At 40.1% G+C, this 21,691-nt stretch overlaps 1 protein-coding gene across 13 annotated transcripts in view; it reads right to left on the bottom strand.

Moving 5' to 3' along the window:
• The window catches only part of SOX6 (SRY-box transcription factor 6), a 583,835-nt gene that overhangs the window by 184,180 nt on the left and 377,964 nt on the right, over positions 1 to 21,691 (bottom strand). For all 13 annotated transcript variants that reach the window (XM_048485157.1, XM_048485158.1, XM_048485155.1 and 10 more), the window contains 2 exons: positions 17,913 to 18,085; positions 11,524 to 11,592 (listed from right to left, as the gene is read on the bottom strand). In XM_048485157.1, the coding sequence (XP_048341114.1) occupies positions 11,524 to 11,592; positions 17,913 to 18,085 (242 nt within the window). The remainder of the gene's footprint in view (positions 1 to 11,523; positions 11,593 to 17,912; positions 18,086 to 21,691) is intronic.

Below are 21,691 nucleotides of genomic sequence, written 5' to 3'. Positions count from 1 at the left end.
CAAACGGACCTGGCGTGTGATGGTGAGACAGTTGCCTTGTGCGAGGTCTCACCTCCAGGTTTCACGTGTGTCCACCAATCACAAACACAGGGCTGGGGGAGGGGGCAGTGTGGCATTGTTTGTCCAGGATTCTATTCCTTTCAGGGCTATCCCTGTCCCAAGGATCACCGGTATTGAGTGTGCTGGCCTGGAGTGGGAGACTGTGGAGAAGTTGGCTGTCTTTAAGGTGTACCGGTTGCCTAGTGCACCCAGGATGGCCTGCCACAGCTGCTGGAGGTGGTGGCCGATTGGGCATTGCGCTTCCCCTGACTTATTGTTCTGGGGGATTTCAATGTCCATGTGGACACTGCCTTGTGTTCAGCGGCTGTCATCCATGGCAACACTAGGCCTCTCCTTAATTAATTCTTATTCCACTCATGAGGCTGGTCATACTTTGGATTTGGTCTTTGGATCAGGAGTTGATATGGTCATATGCTCTGTGGATAGAGTGCCATGGTCCAACCATTATGCCTTGAAAGTTCAGATGGACTTACCTCGCCAACCCTGTCTAGGTGACGGGCTGATTTATGCCCACCCTTGGAGACTTATGGATCCTATTGGTTTCCTGAATGCTCTGCGGGACCCTGAGCCCATTGGCACTCTCGATGAGCACGGGAGGGACTGGAACTCCAGGGTCTCTGATGCCATCAAGGTAATTCTCCCCAGCATCTTCTGTGCCCCCGTTCACAGCTAGCTCCTTGGTATTCTGAGGAGCTACATCAAATGAAACAGGAGCTCAGATGCCTAGAGCGAGTTTGGAGAAAGTTTCATGACAGGGCTTCGTGTAAATCTAATAGGACATTTATGAAAGTCTATGAGATGGCGATAAAGAGGGCAAAAAGGGACTAATTTTCATCCTATCTTGGGTCCACTAGCTCCCACCCAGTCCAATTATTTCACATCATTTGGTCCTTGTCCTCTTTAAACAAGGACTCAAAAAAAATGCAATTGCCTAAACTTTTCTATCAAGGAACGGCCAATACTAAACACTTTTATTATTGCACATTAAAGTAATAATTCAATCTGCATTTTAATCTTTTTTAAAGCACATAGTAGTGAAAATGGAGAGAATTTCAAGGTGTGACCCATTATTTACACAAGACAATAATAATATACAAGTGTGTGCTGTGGGGCTCCACAAATTTGCTGCGCCCACAGCAGCTCCAGGTCTCCAGCACAGCTTCTCCCTGGGCCAGCCTGGCTCCTAGGTTCCAGCGCAGCCACTGCCAGGCTTGGTGCAGCTCCTGGCATCTGATGAGAGCTGCTGGCAGGTCTGGCGTGGCTCCACCTTCAGGGCCATCACAGCTCTTGGGTTCTGCCACAGCTGCCAGCAAACCTGGCATTGTTCTCAGGTTTCAGTGAAAACATGCAATGATCACACAGAAGGTAGGTGTGTTCTCTGCACTGTGCAAACAACCATCTTTGTTGGGATTTAGCCCTCCCCCAATGTAGTTTTTAAGTTTCAAATTTTTATGCAAACCTGGGGGGTCTTTCAAGTTTACAGGAAAATCTGTTTAGTGTCAGTATGGTCCAAGTCCATAATTTTAGATATCAGCAGATGTGGTGGGGCAGCATATGTCCCTATCAGATATATAGATTTTAAGGGCTTGCTGGGAGTGGAGGGCTATCCATAGGCTTTTAGCTTTGTTTATAAGCTTTAGGTTGTTTTCTTCTAATGAGGGATTCTTTGAATCATGTACCATGCCAACAAAAGTATCAGATTGCTTTCAATGGCTTTATTTGGTCCTTTTTTGAATTAGCTGGAACGGGATCAATTTCATGATCGATAACAAAAAGACGTAAGCAAGAATATTCCCCTGTGACAGAACAGTGGAAATATAATCACTTTTTGCTGTTAATGCTAAATGCAGTTTACAAATAAAGAAAGAGGATCTAAGTAACAACAGTTGCAGCCTGATGTGAACTAAATTCTAGCTGGTGCCTTTTCAGGAAACTTATAACTAGCAGCTTTAACCCATTTCCAGAAGGCAATAAATGCGGGGTCTGGCTCTTAAAGAGGAGGTCAATTAGATACTTAACGATGAACCATATCTTCAAATATATTCCAACTATTATTATCCTAGCAAAAAAATTAATTAACCAGGTTGTGAGGGCCATGAAGGCTAATGTAGAATGTAATTATTCCTGATCTTTAGACATGCACTTCACATAAAGAGATAGTCCTTATTCAGCTCACCAGGTACCTGGATTGTCAGTAGTTAATCATGGATAAGGAGAGGGATTTGTTGGTTCAGCCTCTTAAGTTTTAAGTACAGCACAAATTATTCGTACTCAAGGACAATTTAAACAGTTGTCATTTTTCATCTTACTGCCCCTTTGTTTACTGTCATGCTCACTCATTTTAATAAAGTGAGACCATGCAAGTTTGTTGATATTAAACTACACAGCATGAACATTACTTGCTAGAGCTGGAGGAAAAAATTATCTGTGGAAATGACTTCTAGTGGCAATTAAAAGAAAACACACTTACAGAAAACAATTCAACTTTCAATGTGCAATGATACCATCAGTAATTCAAACAGAAATCTAAATGCTACATGAAAGAAATAACTATGAGGTCAACCAGGGAGAGGGGAGGGAGGTAGCTACATGAATAAGGAACCCTTTGAGTTACAATTAGGTAGATTTTTCCAATCTATGTGCACATGGATGGCAATAGCTTGTGACTACATGGAGACAAACCACACAATGAGTGGCTGATTCGGGCCATTCAAATGCACGTTCTGGTTAAATCTCTATCAGATCACTGCAGTGCACTGATTGGTGCAGTCTTGTAAAGTGTCCAGAAATTTCAATTAGTTCACAATTCTGCAGCTTATTTCCAGGATATTTGCTATCATTCACCTATTTTTTGACAATCCCATGCCTTTTAAGAGGTTTTCTCCTTGCCAGATTAAATATCAACTGTTCTATAACCATAAAACATAACTTATTCGTGTTCTTCTGGTTCAATTGATTATCCAGCACATATGTTATTGGAACGTTCCTTTTATGAGGTTCTTAGACTGCATTAAATTATGTCTTTTTAATTGATTGGTGTGGATTATCTGAGGTAATACTTTGGGTGCTGTGTGGTTTCCGGGCTGTATGGCCGTGTTCTAGCAGCATTCTCTCCTGACGTTTCGCCTGCGTCTGTGGCTGGCATCTTCAGAGGATCTGATGTTGAGAAAGCAAGTGGAGTATATATCTGTTGGAGTGTCCAGGGTGGGTGGGGAAACCTTGTCTGTGAGTAACAAAGGCGGCAACCAGGTCAATAGTTGAGGGCATCTGAATAGAAGTATGAGTAACAATGAAGACTATAGCCTGGGAGTAACCCTGTAGATAGCAAGGTCACTGGTGGGAGCATCTGAATAGAAGTATCCTGGCCTTTGTTTCTTTTGTCTATGGTCATCCTGTGTTTGTGTGGAGCTGGTTTGACACAGTCTTGACCCTAGTATTTTTCAACACTGGCAGCCAAGTTCTGTTCATTTTCATAGTTTCTTCCTCCTGTTAAAATTGTCCATGTGTTTGTGGATTTCAATGGCTTCTCTGGGTGTAGTCTGACTGTGAAGTGGCTTCTTGTAGAGTGGTCCAGAATTTCTGTTTTTTCAAATAATATTCTATGTCCAGGTTGGTTTATCATGTGTTCTGCTATTGCTGATTTTTTTTCTGGCTGAAATAGTCTGCAGTGCCTTTCGTGTTCTTTGATACTTGGGTTCAGTGTAAGCTGCTGCTTGGTGGTTCCTATGTAGACTTGTCCACAGCTGCATGGTATGCGATAGACTTCCCCTGTAAAGCTAAAGGATCCCTCTTATCCCTTTGCTGAACGTGTAGAGCATCTGTTGAATTTTCTTAGTGGGTCTGTAGATTGTTTGTAGGTTGTGCTTCTTCATCAGTTTTCCTATGCCATCAGTGGTTCCCTTTGATGTATGGTAAGAACACCTTCCCTCTAGATGGCTTCTTTATCTTTGTTCATGTGGCTTGTTCTTTGGTCTTGCAGCCCTTCTGATTTCTGTATTAGAGTAACCATTAGCCTGTAGAGCCCCGTTTAGGTGATTCAATTCATCTTGTAGGAGGTGAGGTTCACAGATTCTGTTTGCGCCATGTACCAAAAGTTTTTATGGTGCTCCTTTCTTGCCCTGGATGGTGATTGGAGCTTTTGTGTAGATATCTGTCTGTGTGAGTAGGTTTTCTGTATACTGTGTGTCCCAATTGTTGGTTTATTTTATGGATGACTAAAAAAACATCTAAAAATGGCAGTTTTCTCATTTTCTTTTCTCCATAGTAAATTGGATGTTTGGGTGGATTCCTTGTTGATATGGTCCAGGAACTGTTTGGGTTCCTCTTTCTTCTCCGTATTCCAAATGGTGAATGCCATCCACATAATGGAACCATATGGGGGGCTTTTTTGGTGCGGTTTGCGGGGCGTGTTTCTTGAATGTTGCATATAAAAATTTGCTATTACGGGGCTAAGAGGGCTACCCACATACCCCATCTTCTGTTCATAGTATCTATTATCCCAATTGGAAGGCTATAATGATACAGAAATAGGGTTAGATGTTTTAATTTCTGGTTAATGAGTAGTCATGGTGTCCGCTATGGGGACCTTTTGGTGGAATAAGTGACACCACATCAAAACTGATCAGTTGTCTTTGGGTTGAGTTTGAGCTAATACTTTTTTTTCAATGAAGTGAGTTGAGTCCTTAATGTAATGTGTGTAAGTCCAATATGATTTGTAGTTGTGGCTGCAAACCATAAATCATATGTAGAGATCCAATTGCACTCACACAGGTCTGGAGTGAGGGAGTCCTGTGGGATTTTGGGAGTCCATAGAGTCTCGGAGGGTGAGCTTCAGATTTGCAGAGACATTTGCGAATGATTGGATCAATTGAGGAGTTTTTAATCAAGGTGTTGGTTTTCCTGGTGATTTTGTTGGTTGGGTCCTGTTTTAACTTTTGTATGTTGTGGGTCCAAAAGTTGTCTGATTTTTTTCTTTGTATTGGTCTGTTTCCATGATGCCAACCGTGGCATTACCTTTATCTGTTGGTAGAATGATGATTTGAATCAGAATTGAGATCTTGATGGCTTTTCATATGTTACTGCACACCGCAAACTAAACCAGCAATTGGGACACACAGTATACAGAAAACCTACTCACACAGACAGATATCTACACAAAACTCCAATCACCATCCAGGGCAAAAAAGGAGCACCATAAAAACTGGTACATCACAAGAACAGAATCTGTGAACCTCACCTCCTACAAGATGAATTGAATCACCTAAACAGGGCTCTACAGGCTAATGGTTACTCTAATACAGAAATCAGAAGGGCTGCAAGACCAAGAACAAGCCACATGAACAAAGATAAAGAGCCATCTAGAGGTAGTTAAGCAAAGCTCTACCATACATCAAGGGTCCATTGATCGCATAGGAAAACTGATGAAGAAGCACAACCTACAAACAATCTACAGACCCGCTAAGAAAATTCAACAGATGCTACGCTCAGCAAAGGATAAGAGGGATCCTTTAGCTACTGTAGGAGTCTATCGCCATTGCCATGCAGCTGTGGACAAGTCTACATAGGAAACCACCGTAAACGCGAAGCATAGACACGTAAAGACATCAAAGAACACTAGGCACTGCAGACCATTTCAGCCAGAAAAAATCAGTAATAGCAGAACACAAGGATAAACCAACCTGGACATAGAATATTATTTAAAACAGAAATTTGACCACTTGAAAGCTACTCACGCCAGACTACACAGAGAAGCAATTGAACCATAAGCACATGGACAATTTTAACAGGAAGGAAGAAATCCATGAAAATGAACAGGAACTTTGGCTGCCAGTGTTGAAAAATACTAGGGTCAAGACTGTGTCAAACCAGCTCCACACAAACACAGGATGACCATAGACAAAAGAAACAGAGGCCAGGATACTTCTATTCAGATACTCCCACCAGTGACCTTGCTATCTACAGGGTACCTCAGGCTATAGTCTTCATTGTTACTCATACTCTTGGTCTAGGGATGCCTCAACTATTGGACCTGGTTGCCTTTGTTACTCACAGACAAGCAAGTTTCCCACCCACCCTGGATATTCCAAACAGATATATACCTGAATTTCCTTTCAACATCAGGATTCTCTAAGATGCTAGCCAGCCAGACGAGGCTAAAACGCTTAGAGAGAATGTTGCTAGAACATCAGCCATACAGCCCGAAACCCACACAGCACCCAAGTGGTTCTGTTCAAAGTAAGTTTCTCAGTAATACATTGAGGTAATACCTTTTAATGGTAATAGGGAATCCAAAGCACCACATGTAAAATTTATTTCAATCCTTATGTTTGTTAAGCAACCGGTTTAAACAATTCTATTGCTCAAGATCAATGCCTCAAGAAACTTCTAAGGGATAAAGAAAAGGAAATGAAAGAATGATGCAGCCAAGATGATGACTGGAGTGGGTTATAGGGATCATATCACCCAATCTTGGCCAGTTTACCCTGGCTTCTAATTTGCTTCTGGATCCTGATGTTGAAATATTTGGTCATAAAGTCATATTTGGCTTGATAGCAGAATACCTGATGGACCACCTATTCTATTACAAACCTACCCAATCACTACAGTCATCTTCTGAGACCCTGGTTTGAGTGCCATTGCCTTCTGAGGTTAGGCAAGTGGCAATCCAAGAGAAAACTTCTTGATCAAAGCTCCAAGACTGTGAAAGTCTTTTCTTAATCCATTTTGGGGTTAACAGGGGAGAAACTTGTCTAGTCCCCTCTGTTGCCATCTTCCTTCCATCAGGAGGTGAAGACTTTTTAGTGAACCCTCCTTCCTACATTTTTTGGTGGCTTTTATTGGGTTTTAGCTTGGTTTTGATTGTTTTAGTTTAATTATGTATTTTTATTTAGTTTCAATTAGTTTTTAAGATGCATTTTTAGTGTGTATGTTTTAAATGTTACCTGCCTTGGGAGCCCTAATGAGGGGGAGAGAGGCACAATAAAGTTTTAAAAAATAACAATATGAACCTATCCATCATGTAAGTCACCAAAAATGCTTCTATATGAGAGCAGCTCAAAAAGAATGCCATTATAACTGTTGTCCTTGGATCAACCTAATGGCAGGATATATTCTATACTACCTCCACAAGCATTAAGAAAGTGGCTAAGAAACTGGTAAACTTAGTAAGCCATTAACAAGTTCCTGCTACAAAGAAAAAAAATCACAACTAGCACCATTCTCAAATTCTGCTAAGAGAACAACTGTGTGGGTTTCACCTGTATAGAAATCTTTGTATTAAAAGTGAAACACGGTTTAACATAGGTGAGAAAAGAAACTCTGCATATTTCAAACATTATTTTCTTTATGTTTCAATCATTTACTAAACTTTAGATCATTGCTAATTATTCAAGGTTTTCACAATAGTATCTCAGTCACTTGCTTCTATTACTGTTTAAAAATGACCTACACTTTTTGCAAGCTAAAGAAATGTACATCAAAAGACTTTTGACAGCAGTCCTTTACACAGGAACTCTAATGTGAGAATGAAAAACAGTGATGTAGCTTCAATCCAGAGCCCTATTAGGTTAAAATAATATATTATTGGCCTGTATTAAACAGTATTTAATTCAAAGAAACTTCAGAATTCTATTTCTTCCCCTGTGCTGTATGAGAAAAATTCTTTTGCATGAGAATTTCTAAAGTACTTTGACATGGGAGTCTGGCACTTCAATAAGAATGCAAATATCAGACATGGTATGCATGTCCTTGAACATGCCTAAAGTTGCTCATCACATTACAGCTATAGTATCGTTACCCTAAGTGTTTACTTCTTGTATGGTCTTATAATGTGATTCTCTACTTGCTTTCTTAGATGACACATCCTCTACATTCTGAGGTGCAGGAGTTCCTTCTGTGTTCTTAAACATTTGAATTATGTCCAAGGTAAGCAACATCAGTCAACATACCTGCCTTTGTTTAATACCTGTTTGTGAAGTCACATTCTAGTCACTGTGGATACCCTGCCACAATGACTTAAGTGCTGCAGATAATTTTGCTCCTTCCTCTTCACTTTTTAATTCATGAGGCGCTTTAAGAAGTCAGCAGCTGGTTATTCTTGTGCCTTTTAAAATATTTTCTACTTTCTACTTCTTTATATATAATGAATTTCAGTGAATTTTATTGCATTAATGATGATAAACACTGAAGAAACAGTTCAATTTTAGGAAACTATGAAAAACTTGTTTCATGGTTTAATACATTCCTAGGGGAACCAAGAGGGAAGGGGGATTACAAATGGAAAAAGTTCAATTAAAAAACTACAATTGCATGTTTTTAGTGTGCAAGATGCCTAAACATTACCCACCCCAAACCTCTTGGATAGTGGAGGTAATTAATTAAAATGAACAAGTGAAAGTTGAAATGTCTTCAATAATGCTACCCATTCTGCTTTACTGCAGCCTCTCTGAGACTCATTTGCAAGCCTGATGTGGCAGTGGCCCAGCAGCTCCAAGAGCAGCCAAAACAATTCCTTGCAAGATGCTCCAGAAGAAGATGAAAAGCCCACCAGTATCCTGGCAAACATGCTACGGGGGAGAAAGGCTTAACCTGCCTGAAATCTTTTAATCAGCATTCTCAATGCACACAAGAGAGAGAAGCAATCCACAAAAGTCTCTTACACTAAACAGGCTCTTAAAACAACTGGATTGGCATGAAATGACAAAATGTTCAGCAGCAGCTAAGCTCTATAACTCAGTAGGAAAGACATGTATAGAACAAGATGGATTGGAGGCAATTTAGCAGTTTCTAGGAAGAGGAACTGCCACTTGATCTCAGTGACATGCCTGTTAACCTTTGCTTGAAGAACAGAATAGAAGGCAGTAAACAAGGAATCAACTAGTTTTATGAATGAACAGCAGAGAGAAGGAAACTCAACCACTTCCAGTGTGATCTTTGTACAACATAAGGCCAAGGGGAGAAAATTGTTCTTGACTTTACTGGTCAGAAGTAAAGGAGTCTTGATGCTGGCAAGGAGTAATGACGACTATGCAAATTACTGACACCATTATCTCACCACGCCACCTTTCCTATACTACCAAAGTCTTCCTGTAAAAAAACTGCCATTTATCATTATGATAGAGAGCATACTTATATTTCAGACTCAAAGGAAGTAAGGAGAAATCACCTATAAAAACATGCTGCAAATTCAAAGCTGGTAGTTAAGCTAGGATACATCATTTTCTGTAACATTGTTTTTACATTGGAGACTGTTCAAATACCCTGTATCCCTCTGAAATGATCCCAAGAGAAATATTGATCAAGTACAGACTGACAAGACTTCAGGGCTGAACAGACTGCACAGGATAGAAAACTCTTGATCTTGCATACCTTCATAAGAGGACTTTAAACATGTAATTATTAAAGAATGAAATGCATTTCATTTGTATGTCCATCTATCTGAATGCCATAAGTGTGAAAAACAAAATCTATGGGAGCAGAGCCGAGTTACGACAGCACACAGGAAGCATAATGTAACCAAGTGTTCCAAACATAACTTGAACCTCCAGAGCTTATTAAACTAGGGACCAGCTGTAAAGTTGGGGCCACATCCCAGTGACTATGAGGAATGGGAAAAAATGTGCTCTCTCTCACTGAATTGCCTACTATCATGTTGTGAAAAATCTGGAGACAGATAACTGAATCCTATATCCAAGAGAGAATCTTCAGGTTTTCATAACAGAAACAAATACTTCTGGGATCTTTTGAATACAGATGGAATGGTTGATTTGATCCTAAAAAAGAAACTGACTTCATACAGAGTCGCAGATCCTATGTTGCCTCTAATTTAATACAGTGTTTGGTCCTGATCCAACAAATGCCTTTGTATGTACACACAGAAAAGCCAGTGCAGAAATAATGGACATCTCTTTGGTTAAATTACCAGGATCAGACTACAGGATCACAAGTCTTCCATTCTCCTCCTGTCTAGTACAAATCCCCTCCACTGGTTTTACATAGGGCCCAATCAGGGGTGACCGAACCTCATGACTCCCAGATGTTCAGGAACTACAATTCCCATCAGCCCCTACCAGCATGGCCAATTGGCCATGCTGACAGAGGCTGATGGGAATTGTAGTTCCTGAACATCTGGAGAGCTGCAGGTTCCCTACCCCTGGTCTAAATGCTGCATCTGATGTACATTTATTATGGTTATTACCAACCAAGCTTAATTTTCATCCCAAATTTAAGGGGAAAACCCTGGCTGAGTAAGAACCAGGCTAGACATGAGGGAATAATTCTTGCTAGAGATGATATGAGGTTTCTGCCTTTTGGCAAAGATCAAGTGTGTCGGTCACAGAGCCTATACTTTAGAGATGTGCCAGTCCTCTGTAATACCTGCCTCACTGAATTGAAATCTGGGTTAGAATTCTTTCTCACACCCTCCCTTACATGAATGTAAGCAACTCCAAAGGAAATCTATAGAATGAGCCTACTTGGATGTGGCATTACAATTGCTGCCTGAATTTTGGAAGCATCTTTCAATGGTGTCGTGGTAGAGACAAACTATTTATGCCTCTGATACAAAGCAGGAAGTCAGTCTCCATCACATCCCTATTTTCAGATCAGATGTAATTATTTCTCAGAAATACTTTTGTCTCAGCCAGTCTGTTGGTTCTATGGTTAATAACAATATAATTATATAGGCCTATGTTTAATTTGCTGTATTTGTTGTTGTTATGTAAACCTGAGGTTATAGTTAAAACAACCTTGGATGTTGGATTCTGTCATTTGTCTCCTTAATGTTCACAACTCCCTTTTTTAAAAGATGGTTGTTTGACCTGGGCTGATAAAATTGCTATAGCCTTGATGAAATATATTAAAAAGAAAACAACAACAAAAACAATTGAAACACTTTTCACAAAAATATTTTGAGTTATATTTAAGAGTACACTGTGGATCCTTTTAAATGCTTCTCTCCCAAATCCTAGAAGTGGGTGGGAATTTACATGCATACACATACAGAAAGAAAACTAGCATCTTTGGCAGATAAACAGCAATCTGTTTTAAAAAAAGCTCCCTCTAAAGGATTGGATGGCAGTGTATCTGCATGGAAGCCTTAACAAATGTTTTCCATAATAATTGTCTCAATATAAAGCCAGATCTCTCTTAGTTTTAATAAAGCAATCCATAAACAAGTGAATCACTGCTTTTCCTCTGTAGCAAGGAAGTTAAAATGTCTGTTTATCTTCCAGTTAAATAGGGAGATTTAAAACTAACATAGTCCTTTAAAACAAAACCTGTTCATTAACAAAATACAGTCTCCACCAAAATATTTTTCACAATTATTTAAAACAAAATGCAGAGAACCTCTCTTGAAGAAAGCTTTACTGGGCTAGAACAGTAAAAAATAATTTTATTTTAAAGCTTCATTTCGTTTAAATAAAATTTAAGAATAATCAGAAGAGAGCAATAAAACACACTGACCTGAATTTGCTGCTGCAGTAGATTGATTTTGTGCTGCTGTTGCAGAAGTTGCTGCTGTTGTCTTGCAATCTATTAGAAATAAATTTTCCATTAAATTAAAACAGTGATGTTGAAACTTCAATATTATTGAGTGAAAATAAATTCCAACTTATTTCTCATGATAATTTCAAAGATTTTTCTTCTTTGTTACACTGAACCTCATTTGTCTAGGAGTTAGTAAAGGCTTGGAAGGTTTAAGACATCATTTACTAACCTATCTTTAAGAACTACAGAGGCAATTAAAAGACAAGGGAGTAGCGTATGGTTATACATACATTCATGCACTTAATCCACAGCACTTAAACTACAATTGTCTTCTTTATATTGTCAGAAATACTCACATATGCTCCCCCTTTTTTGAATCAGCAAGAGAACCCGCTCCCACGCTCTCTTTTTTGGAGAAACAATTGGTGCAGACTCAGAGCAAGATTTTTTCAGTATGAGCAATTTAGAATTTGCTGCCTAATGAATCCCAACTTACACGACTGTTATACTTTTTCCACCTTCTGATGAAAGTTTAAAACTAGTGGGACTTGCTAGAATGACTGTGTTGTTTTAGGCCCTTTCCGAAGGGGCCTCGCAAGCGGGGGTGCACTGGCATACTTGCACCCCTGCTTGTGAGGTGCACCCTTCAGGGGCCATTCACACATTGTCCTGAGAATGGCCCCAATGCCCCAGAAGCCTGTGGGGCCATCCTCGCATGATGCCCGCCACTTTTCCCCCCTTACCTTCACTTGGCTGCCATTGTTTAGCAGAAGCCAGGGGACATCCCCCCGTGGCCATGGCAACACCTCCAGGAACAGAAGCCAGGAGGCGTGTCCCCTGACCTCTGTAGAGTGACAGCAGCCGAGAAGAGGTAAGAGGTGGAAAAAAGCAGCATGGGGAAAATGCTGCCTTCCACCTGGTGCCGTTCGATCGGTGTAGGGGGTATTAAAAACTGCAAAGATTGTCATGCCCTTATATAAAGCAGTGGTGCGACCGCACTTGGAGTATAATAAAACTGCAAAGATTGTCATGCCCTTATATAAAGCAGTGGTGCGACCGCACTTGGAGTACTGTGTCCAGTTCTGGTCGCCGCATCTCAAAAAGGATATTGAGGAGATAGAAAAAGTGCAGAGAAGGGCAACAAGGATGATTGAGGGACTGGAGCACCTTCCCTATGAGGAAAGGCTGCAGCGTTTGGGACTCTTTAGTTTGGAGAGGAGGCGGCTGAGGGGGGATATGATTGAAGTCTATAAAATTATGCATGGGGTAGAAAATGTTGACAGAGAGAATTTTTTCTCTCTTTCTCACAATACTAGAACCAGGGGGCATTCATTGAAAATGCTGGGGGGAAGAATTAGGACTAATAAAAGGAAACACTTCTTCACGCAACATGTGATTGGTGTTTGGAATATGCTGCCACAGGAGGTGGTGATGGCCACTAACCTGGATAGCTTTAAAAGGGGCTTGGACAGATTTATGGAGAAGTCGATTTATGGCTACCAATCTTGATCCTCTTTGATCTGAGATTGCAAATGCCTTAACAGACCAGGTGATCGGGAGCAACAGCTGTAGAAGGCCATTGCGTTCACATCCTACATGTGAGCTCCCAAAGGCACCTGGTGGGCCACTGCAAGTAGCAGAGAGCTGGACTAGATGGACTTTGGTCTGATCCAGCTGGCTTGTTCTTATGTTCTTATGTATTTGCCTCTGTTGCTGTGCTTCAGCACCTGCAGCGGTGCGAACACCTTCCCCACACCAGCGTTTTTACTGGCTGCACACCATTCTAAATGGCCCGTGTGGAAGGGGCCATAGTATTTTATCTCATAATCAATTTATCTTGCATTCGGCTTCTGCATTTTTGTACATTTTAAATTTTATTTTATTTTATTGTACAATGTTTTGTACATTTTAAATAGAAAAAATATTATAAATATATTAAACAGTAAAGGTAATTTAGTTTCATGAGTGGAAGTTTTTTCATTTTACCAAATAAAGATATGAGTATCCCAACCCAGATAGGGGGCCTAATGTTCACAGGGAGCAGAAGAGGGCTGTGCTGATACATTTTCCCCCTCCAATGTCACAAGGGACAGCTTTGCTGGTGGAGGGGGCAAAGGTGCCAGTGGGCAGCCACCTCTTAGCTTCAGGGTGGTGAAACTCAAAAGTCCGGGCTGCCACAGAGCATAGCTGGTATCCATTCAGATGCCAGCATGGGGAGAAGGCAGGCCTGGGCATTCCTGAGGGTGAAGCCAAAAGTATGTTGCAAGCCTGTTTGGTTTATGAAGTGATTCAGGCAGTGGGAGGTTTTTCTTTTCTCTCCTTTCTGTGCTTCCCAAAGTCCTTTTGGAAGTGTCACAGTGCTGCCTTCACACCACCTCTGACCACGGCAGCACTCCTTCCCAACTAGATTGCACTTACCATTGCATTTAACTATATATAGTTAAGTATATACAATGTTTCAGCTTAACCTTTTTTTAATTAAAAATTCTGAGACAATTCTAGTTAAAATCATGGAGAGTGGAAGGAATAGAGGTTTTTAAAAACTATATTACAAGAGAATCTCAAAGTAGGGGGAACTGCGCCCGGGGCATGCCTGCATCCTGCGCCCCTGCTCTGCCTTGGAAGGTCCCCACACCAGTGCATACCTGTGCATTGTGCCCCCTTGGTGCTATGCCACTGGGTATATTTTAACACAAACTCTCAACCTACTAGAAATGTATAACTCTTGCATCTGATGTGCTGCAGAAGCACATACCTATAGGTACAAGGTCTTGCTCCCTTTGCCTATAGAATTTTCTATGCTACCGCCAAAGCAAAATAGGTAAGAAGAAAAATACATGTAACAACACTGTTATCCCTGATGGAGCAGGACAATTTCATACTGCACATGAGGAAATGAATGTTTGAGTGCTCCAACAATTATTAGGGAAAAAAAGAAATCTCTGTATATGGAGGGAGGAAATCCATCCCTGCAATGTGATGTCCATGTCGAGATTTGCTGGGGGTAATTAGGAAAGGAGTTGATAATAAAACTGCAAGGATTGTCATGCCCTTATATAAAGCCATGGTGCGACCGCACTTGGAGTACTGTGTTCAGTTCTGGTCGCCACATCTCAAAAAGGATATCGAAGAGATAGAAAAAGTGCAGAGAAGGGCAACGAGGATGATTGGGGGATTGGAGCACCTTTCTTATGAGGAGAGGCTGCATCATTTGGGACTAGTTTGGAGAGGAGACGTCTGAGGGGGGATATGATTGAAGTCTATAAAATTATGCATGGGGTAGAAAATGTTGACAGAGAGAATTTTTTCTCTCTTTCTCACAATACTAGAACCAGGGGGCATTCATTGAAAATGCTGGGGGGAAGAATTAGGACTAATAAAAGGAAACACTTCTTCACACAATGTGTGATTGGTGTTTGGAATATGCTGCCACAGGAGGTGGTGATGGCCACTAACCTGGATAGCTTTAAAAGGGGCTTGGACAGATTTATGGAGGAGAAGTCAATTTATGGCTACCAATCTTGATCCTCTTTGATCTGAGATTGCAAATGCCTTAACAGACCAGGTGATCAGGAGCAACAGCCGCAGAAGGCCATAGCTTTCACATCCTGCATGTGAGCTCCCAAAGGCACCTGGTGGGCCACTGCGAGTAGCAGAGTGCTGGACTAGATGGACTCTGGTCTGATCCAGCAGGGTCTTTCTTATGTCCTCTTATGTTCTTATGAAAACAATTTCATCAGAGAAAAATCTATCATTGATGTGCTAGTTTTCTACATATGAGTTCCTCTTTCTATTTTCAGGAAGGCATCTTCCAATCCACTATTAAGGGGTAGAATGACTCTTTCCGTATCTGTCCTTCCGATTAAGAACCCCTAGAGAGGCGATGCTTAATGTCAATTTTCTTTTAAAACTGTAGTGGAAAGTTTCTCTCCAATTGCACTGTGACCTCAAGACTTGATGAAATATTTCACTATATTATTGTTTCTATGCTTTAAAAGTCTGTATCATTGAAATTTTAGCATTATACTTACAGCAGAGTATTGCCGTTGCAAGCTATCTTGAGGGGTCCACTAGTAATGGATGGGGAAAGAGCAATTTAAAAAATAAATAAAACATCTTATGGAGGGAGGAAATCCGTCCCTGCAATGTGATGTCCATGTGGAGATTTGCCCAAACATTGTCTAAGTTGTTTGCACCTATATACTGTGTAAGGGTTAAGGTTTTGTATAGCTTTGTTTTTAGATTTTGTTAAAGTTCAATTTGCTAGTGCACAGCTCACTGCAGTTCCAAGTACAATATAGAAGCAAATTAATATTCATTTCCTTATGGAAACCAGTGAAGTACTACCATGGCATCTAATATTGATGGTGTTGTGATCGAAAAAGGCATCCAAAACACCACAGTGCAATTACCATAGCACAGTCTCAATGTATAGGGCCTGACACGGCAAAAGATGATACAGAAGCACCATGTGGCTCAGATTCTGAATTTTATTTGCCAATTGGTTGAGCTACATGCTCGCTTCATTGAGCATGACAACCTAGTTTTAAGTGTCATTTAATTTTCATTTTGAAATATAATTACAAAGTGTTCACTGTAAGATATCACTCGTCTGCAAATGTGTCAAGATTAATTTGTGCTAGCTTATTCACAAGTGTCAATAGTTAATTACTGTGTCATCTCTGGATGGCTAAATGACATTCTAACTTCTGATTTTTTACAGTATTCCTTTATGTTATTTTCCATTAGGGATGAGTCCATATTCCTTACATGTGGGCAAATATTCAAGCACATAAAATACCAGACGTCACAACCCATTAAAATCAACAGAGCATACATTGCTGTATATACCCTATAAAACACATTGGAATGAAAGATAATTGTAGTTATAACATCAGATTCCGAAAAACTGCACATTAATTTGGAACTAATACCCAGGGAATTAATGGAATCTTTTGTTGTTAAATTTTTTACACTAGGCAAATTGAAATATTATTTATCCTTTAGCCCCTATTTAGGAAGGGGTACTATTCTGTTTTACTTTCCTCTGAATTGCTAACGGGTAGACAGACTGAACAAATAACTTTAACAAAGTTTATTGAAAGACTGTTAACATCTTTTGAACCTGTAAGAACAAAGCCTTAAGATTTGCCAAAGATGTCAGAATCTATTAATATAATCCATCAGATGCTGACATGTAACATCTAACATTAATTACTAAGATAATTAATAGGAGATTTTTGGAAATGCTCACTGGTTCGATGAACTCCAGGAAGAAACAAAACAACAAATATTGTGCATAGTGAATTAAAGCTTTCTATCATCAATCTCTTAGCCAGGTAAATCTGGCTTTCAATGCAACCTTGCCCCATAATTAATTCTAGAAACCACAACTGCATATTTTGAAACAGAGTATTGTTCACTTTGAAAAGTAATGCAGATGTTTTTCAAGAGATGTTATAAACCATTCTTTGCTAACATTTTAAAGAGATTGCATTATTTTCTTCTTACATTTTTAATAGTAATTTCCAGTATAAGTAGCAGTCTACGTTAATTTGTACAGTTAAAATTTGTATACAGAAAGAATATCTCTGGCTCAGTTCAGACACTGTACAAAACTAAGGTTTAATTAAGCAAACCAGAAAATGTGGGATTTATATCTCAATTTTCTTTCCTGTAAGGAATCTCAAAGTATCTTACAAAATCCTTTCCCTTCCTCTCCTCACAACAGACCCCTTGTGATATAGGTAAGGCTGAGAGAGTTCAAAGAGAACTGTGACTAGCCCAAGGTCACCCAACAGGCTTCATGTATTTGAGCAGGAAAACAAAACTGGTTCACCAGATAAGAGTCCATCGCTCATGTGGAGGAATAGGGAATCAAACCCTGGCCTCTAGATTAAACTGCTCTTAACCACGAACCCACACTGTCTCTCTACACCATACAAGCTCTCTTATAGCCACTGTGATTGTTTGAACACAGGCCAGTCCTCTAACTTTGATTAGATGGGATTAGTGAAGTCAAGATCTGAAACTAGGATTTGATTGTTTTGTTAACCATGGTTAACTATTTTGTGAAAATTCTGAATGCAAACATCTTGGTATAAACTTTACTTTTTCTCTGGTTACATCCTGTCAAGTTACAGAGCAAAGGCAATAAAATCAGCATTTGTCATGGCACAGGAGGATCTTTGTGATATTCTGTGAACTGAATCTGGCTTCACAAACTAACCATGGTTTTGCAATATGCATGACCCGAGCTCCCAACTGACAAATATCAGCGTAGCATGAGGGACAATGCTTATCAGAAATTTCCAGCTACTGTAACAGAAACAATTTTTTTCACACGTCGCTGTTTTGTCACCTACCTGCTCTTGCTGTTGGCGAGCAAGGTCCATTTGCTGTCTTTGTTTTTCAATTTGTGATGCTGCCAGCTTTTTTTGCTCATCATGAGCAGCCAGAAGCTGCTCCCGTAAACTGATGAGCTGGGTGATCATGGTGGAGAGCTGTCGTTCTTTTTCTGCTAGGCTTTCAGGTGTACCTAAATGGGATACAATGGGTAGACATTAGTCTTCTCAAAGAAAAGAACTACTAGTTATTGTATTTGACCAAAAAAAAGTTTGAATATCCATTTTCTAAGATGTATTTTTTAGAGATGTATTAAAGGATTTTACAGTAACATTCCATACTTTTCAGGATATAGCAAACTGTGAAACAGAAGAGATAATTTCTACTTCCTTTCTGACAAGAGTAATTAATTATGTACTCAGCAATATCAAATCCTTCTTCCATCCCAGTGTAATGACTCTTTAATGGATTCCCAAATTCACAACTAGATTAGCATAATTTTACCTCCATTATACATTTTTAAACAAACAAAATATAAGATGGCCAAAAAAAAATTCCTGCTTATTAAGGAAAACAACTTAATTATTGGTGCTAATTTCTCAAAGATCTTCAGTTTTCACATGAACTCAGTATGCAGCATGCCTCATTTTTGTTACTAAGAAACCATAGCTAAGTTGAGCCTTGATTAGGAGGAAAGCATGTTAAGTGAACCTGAAACTACTGAAAAGGAACTTTGCTTGGGAAAAAAGTAAACTAAAGCTTCTTGCTTAATTTTAATATAGGATTGCCAATCTCCAGGTAGAGCCTTTAGTTCTCTCAGAATTATGACTAACTTAAGACCACAGAGATAATTTTCTGGAGGAAAGTTAGCTCCAGAGAATACACTCTGTGGTATCACATTCCTGCTGAATTCTCTCTCCTCTCCAAACTCTGCCCTGCTCAACCACCACCACCCAAATCTCCCTGACAGAGCTGTCAACTTTACTTCAAATTTACTGAAACAGATTTAAAACTGTTCAGGGGGTCCAAAGTTATGGACCACCAAAAGGGGGGCATCCCCCATTGTTTCCAATGGGAACTAATAGTAGATAGGGCTACCCTTTTGAGGGTCCATAACTTTGGACCCCCTGAATCAAACTTCACTAAACATGCATGGCATCATCAGGATAGTCCCCTGCTGATACCATCTAGGTTTGGTGAAGTTTGGTTCAGGGGGTCCAACGTTTTGAACCCCCAAATGTGGAACTCCATCTCGCATTGTTTCCAATGGGAGCTAATAGTAGATGGGGCTACCTTTTTGAGGCTCCATAAATTTGGACCCCCTGAACCAAACATCACTAAACCTAGGTGGTAGCATCAGGATAGTCTCCTGCTGATACTAACCAGGTTTGGTGAATTTTGGTTCAGGAGGTCCAAAGCTATGGACCCCCAAAGTGGGTGCCCCATCTCCCATCCAATTGGAGCTAATAGTAAATGGGGCTACCATTTTGAGGGTCCATAACTTTGGACCCCCTGAACCAAACTTCAGTGGGGATTTAAAGGAAGAATCTGGGCTCCTTAGATTTTTTTAAAAAAACATTGAAAGTATTGTTGAAGGCTTTCATGGCTGGATTCAACTGGTTGTTGTGGGTTTTACAGGCTGTGTGGCCATGGTCTAGTAGATCTTGTCCCTAATGTTTCACCTTCATCTGTGGCTGGCATCTTCACAGGTGTTTCACAGAGAGAAGTCTGTTATAAGAGAAGTCTGGACACAGTGTATAACAGACTTCTCTCTGTGATACACCTCTGAAGATGCCAGCCACGGATGCAGGTGAAACGTTAGGAACAAGATCTACCAGACCGCAGCCATGCAGCCCGGAAAACCCACAACAACCAACATTGAAAGTGATGCTGTTGGGGGGGGGGGGGATCTACCCTGAAACAGAATCATTTTCAATGTTGTTTAAACTAAGGAGTCCAGAGTCTCCCATTAAGGTCGATTTAAAAGCAGAATTTGGGCTCTCTAGTCTAAACAACATTAAAAGCGATGCTGTTTCAGGGTGGATTCCCCCACCCCACCCCACCCCAAAACAGAATCACTTTCACTGTTGTTTAAACGAGGGAGCCCAGAGTCTCCCTGTAAGGTGGATTTAAAAGGAGAATAAAGGCTCTCTAAGCAACATTAAAAGTGATGCTGTTTCAGGGTGGATTCCCCCACCCCACCCTGAAACAGCATCACTTTCAATTTTATTTAAACTAGGGAGCCCAGAGTCTCCCTTTAAGGTGAATCTGGGCTTCCTAGTTTAAACAATATTGAAAGTGATGCTGTTTTGGGGTGGATCCCCCCCCCCCCAAATAGCATGATTTTCAAAGTTGTTTAAACTAGAAAGCCCAGATTCTCCCTTAAAGGTGGATTTAAAAGGAGAATCTGGGCTCTCTAGTCTAAACAACATTGAAAGTGATGCTGTTTTGAGGTGGATTCTCTCTTCATGGGGGATTTAAAAAGAGAATCTGGGCTCCCTAGTTTAAACAACACTGAAAGTGATGCTGTTTGGGGGTGAATTCCCCCCCTCCCAACAGCATCACTTTCAATGTTGTTTAAATTAGGGATCCCTGGGTGTGCAGATTTGTGAGTTGGGGCATCTTCTATAATGTGACAATGACTTTGAGATGACCTGGGGCAAAAAAATTCATTCCTTTGTTGTGGCTGGCCACCCACATGGGGGGACGGGGGGGGTGTGGAAAACTCAGATTTTGCCCCAGGCTCCATTCTCCCTAGCCATGCCTCTGCTCTCCCTTTGCACTGTGCGTGTGTGTTGCTGTATGTATGTATGTATGTATGTATGTATGTATGTATGTATGTATGTATGTATGTATGTATGTATGTATGTATGTATGTATGTATGTATGAATCAACTGTAATGAAAGCTGAAGCTGAAAGTAAACCTTACGAAACTATGTTTTCCGTACATGGTACTTATACTTCTTTAATTTGAGGCCAGGGAGGTTTATGTTGACACAATCTACTCAATCACCCCTATAATTGTTAATCACATAACTATAGAAGTAACTGAGGCATGAAAAAAAAACCTGGCATAAAATAGATTATTTAAAATGAATTTGCTGATTCTCCACATCTCTGAATTTCCCTCCCAGAAGCTTCAATATAAAAAGCAAATTGCGCATGTTTACTACCAGCTACTTTCTTCTCCAGCCTGCTCATACTGAAGAAGTCAGCCCTGGGCAGCAATACACAGTTCTATGGATAGGATATGGAACAGTAAGAAAAGGGCTTCCTTTAACCTTAAATGTATAATGCAATTTACTGATAAAGAATCAATATTTTAAGAAATTAAAATTTAATTATTCCATTGTTCTAAAGGTTTTTTTAATTTAAAAAATACTCGTTTCCATGCACTGCCAGATAGGCTGTGATTTATTTATTTAAAAAATCAACCTGTCTTTCCCTCAGATACCTAACACACAAGACAGGTAATTGCAGAACAAAACAACAATAATAAAACCACTAAAATCCAATGAGAATACAGCCTGAAGGTAAAATATCAATTCCTTCCAAACAGAAGTCACTACCAGTTTATACAATTAATGCATAAGTTCATCAACTGCCCTCATATGAAGTCCAAAATGCTCTCTTAAATAATTGTTTTATATCTCTTCTGGAAAGTTACTGATGATCTTTTTTCACATCCTCTGAGAGGCTGCTGTAGAATTTTCTATAGGGACTGCTAGAGAAAAAGCCTGTGAATGGGCTGTAGCTTATCATAACTTTGAGCACAAGGGGATTGTGAGAAGGAAATGT

This window comes from Sphaerodactylus townsendi, linkage group LG02, assembly GCF_021028975.2.
Source record: "Sphaerodactylus townsendi isolate TG3544 linkage group LG02, MPM_Stown_v2.3, whole genome shotgun sequence".
In the NCBI taxonomy this organism is placed as follows: Eukaryota; Metazoa; Chordata; class Lepidosauria; order Squamata; family Sphaerodactylidae; genus Sphaerodactylus; species Sphaerodactylus townsendi.
This window is presented reverse-complemented; position numbering and strand designations above follow the sequence as displayed.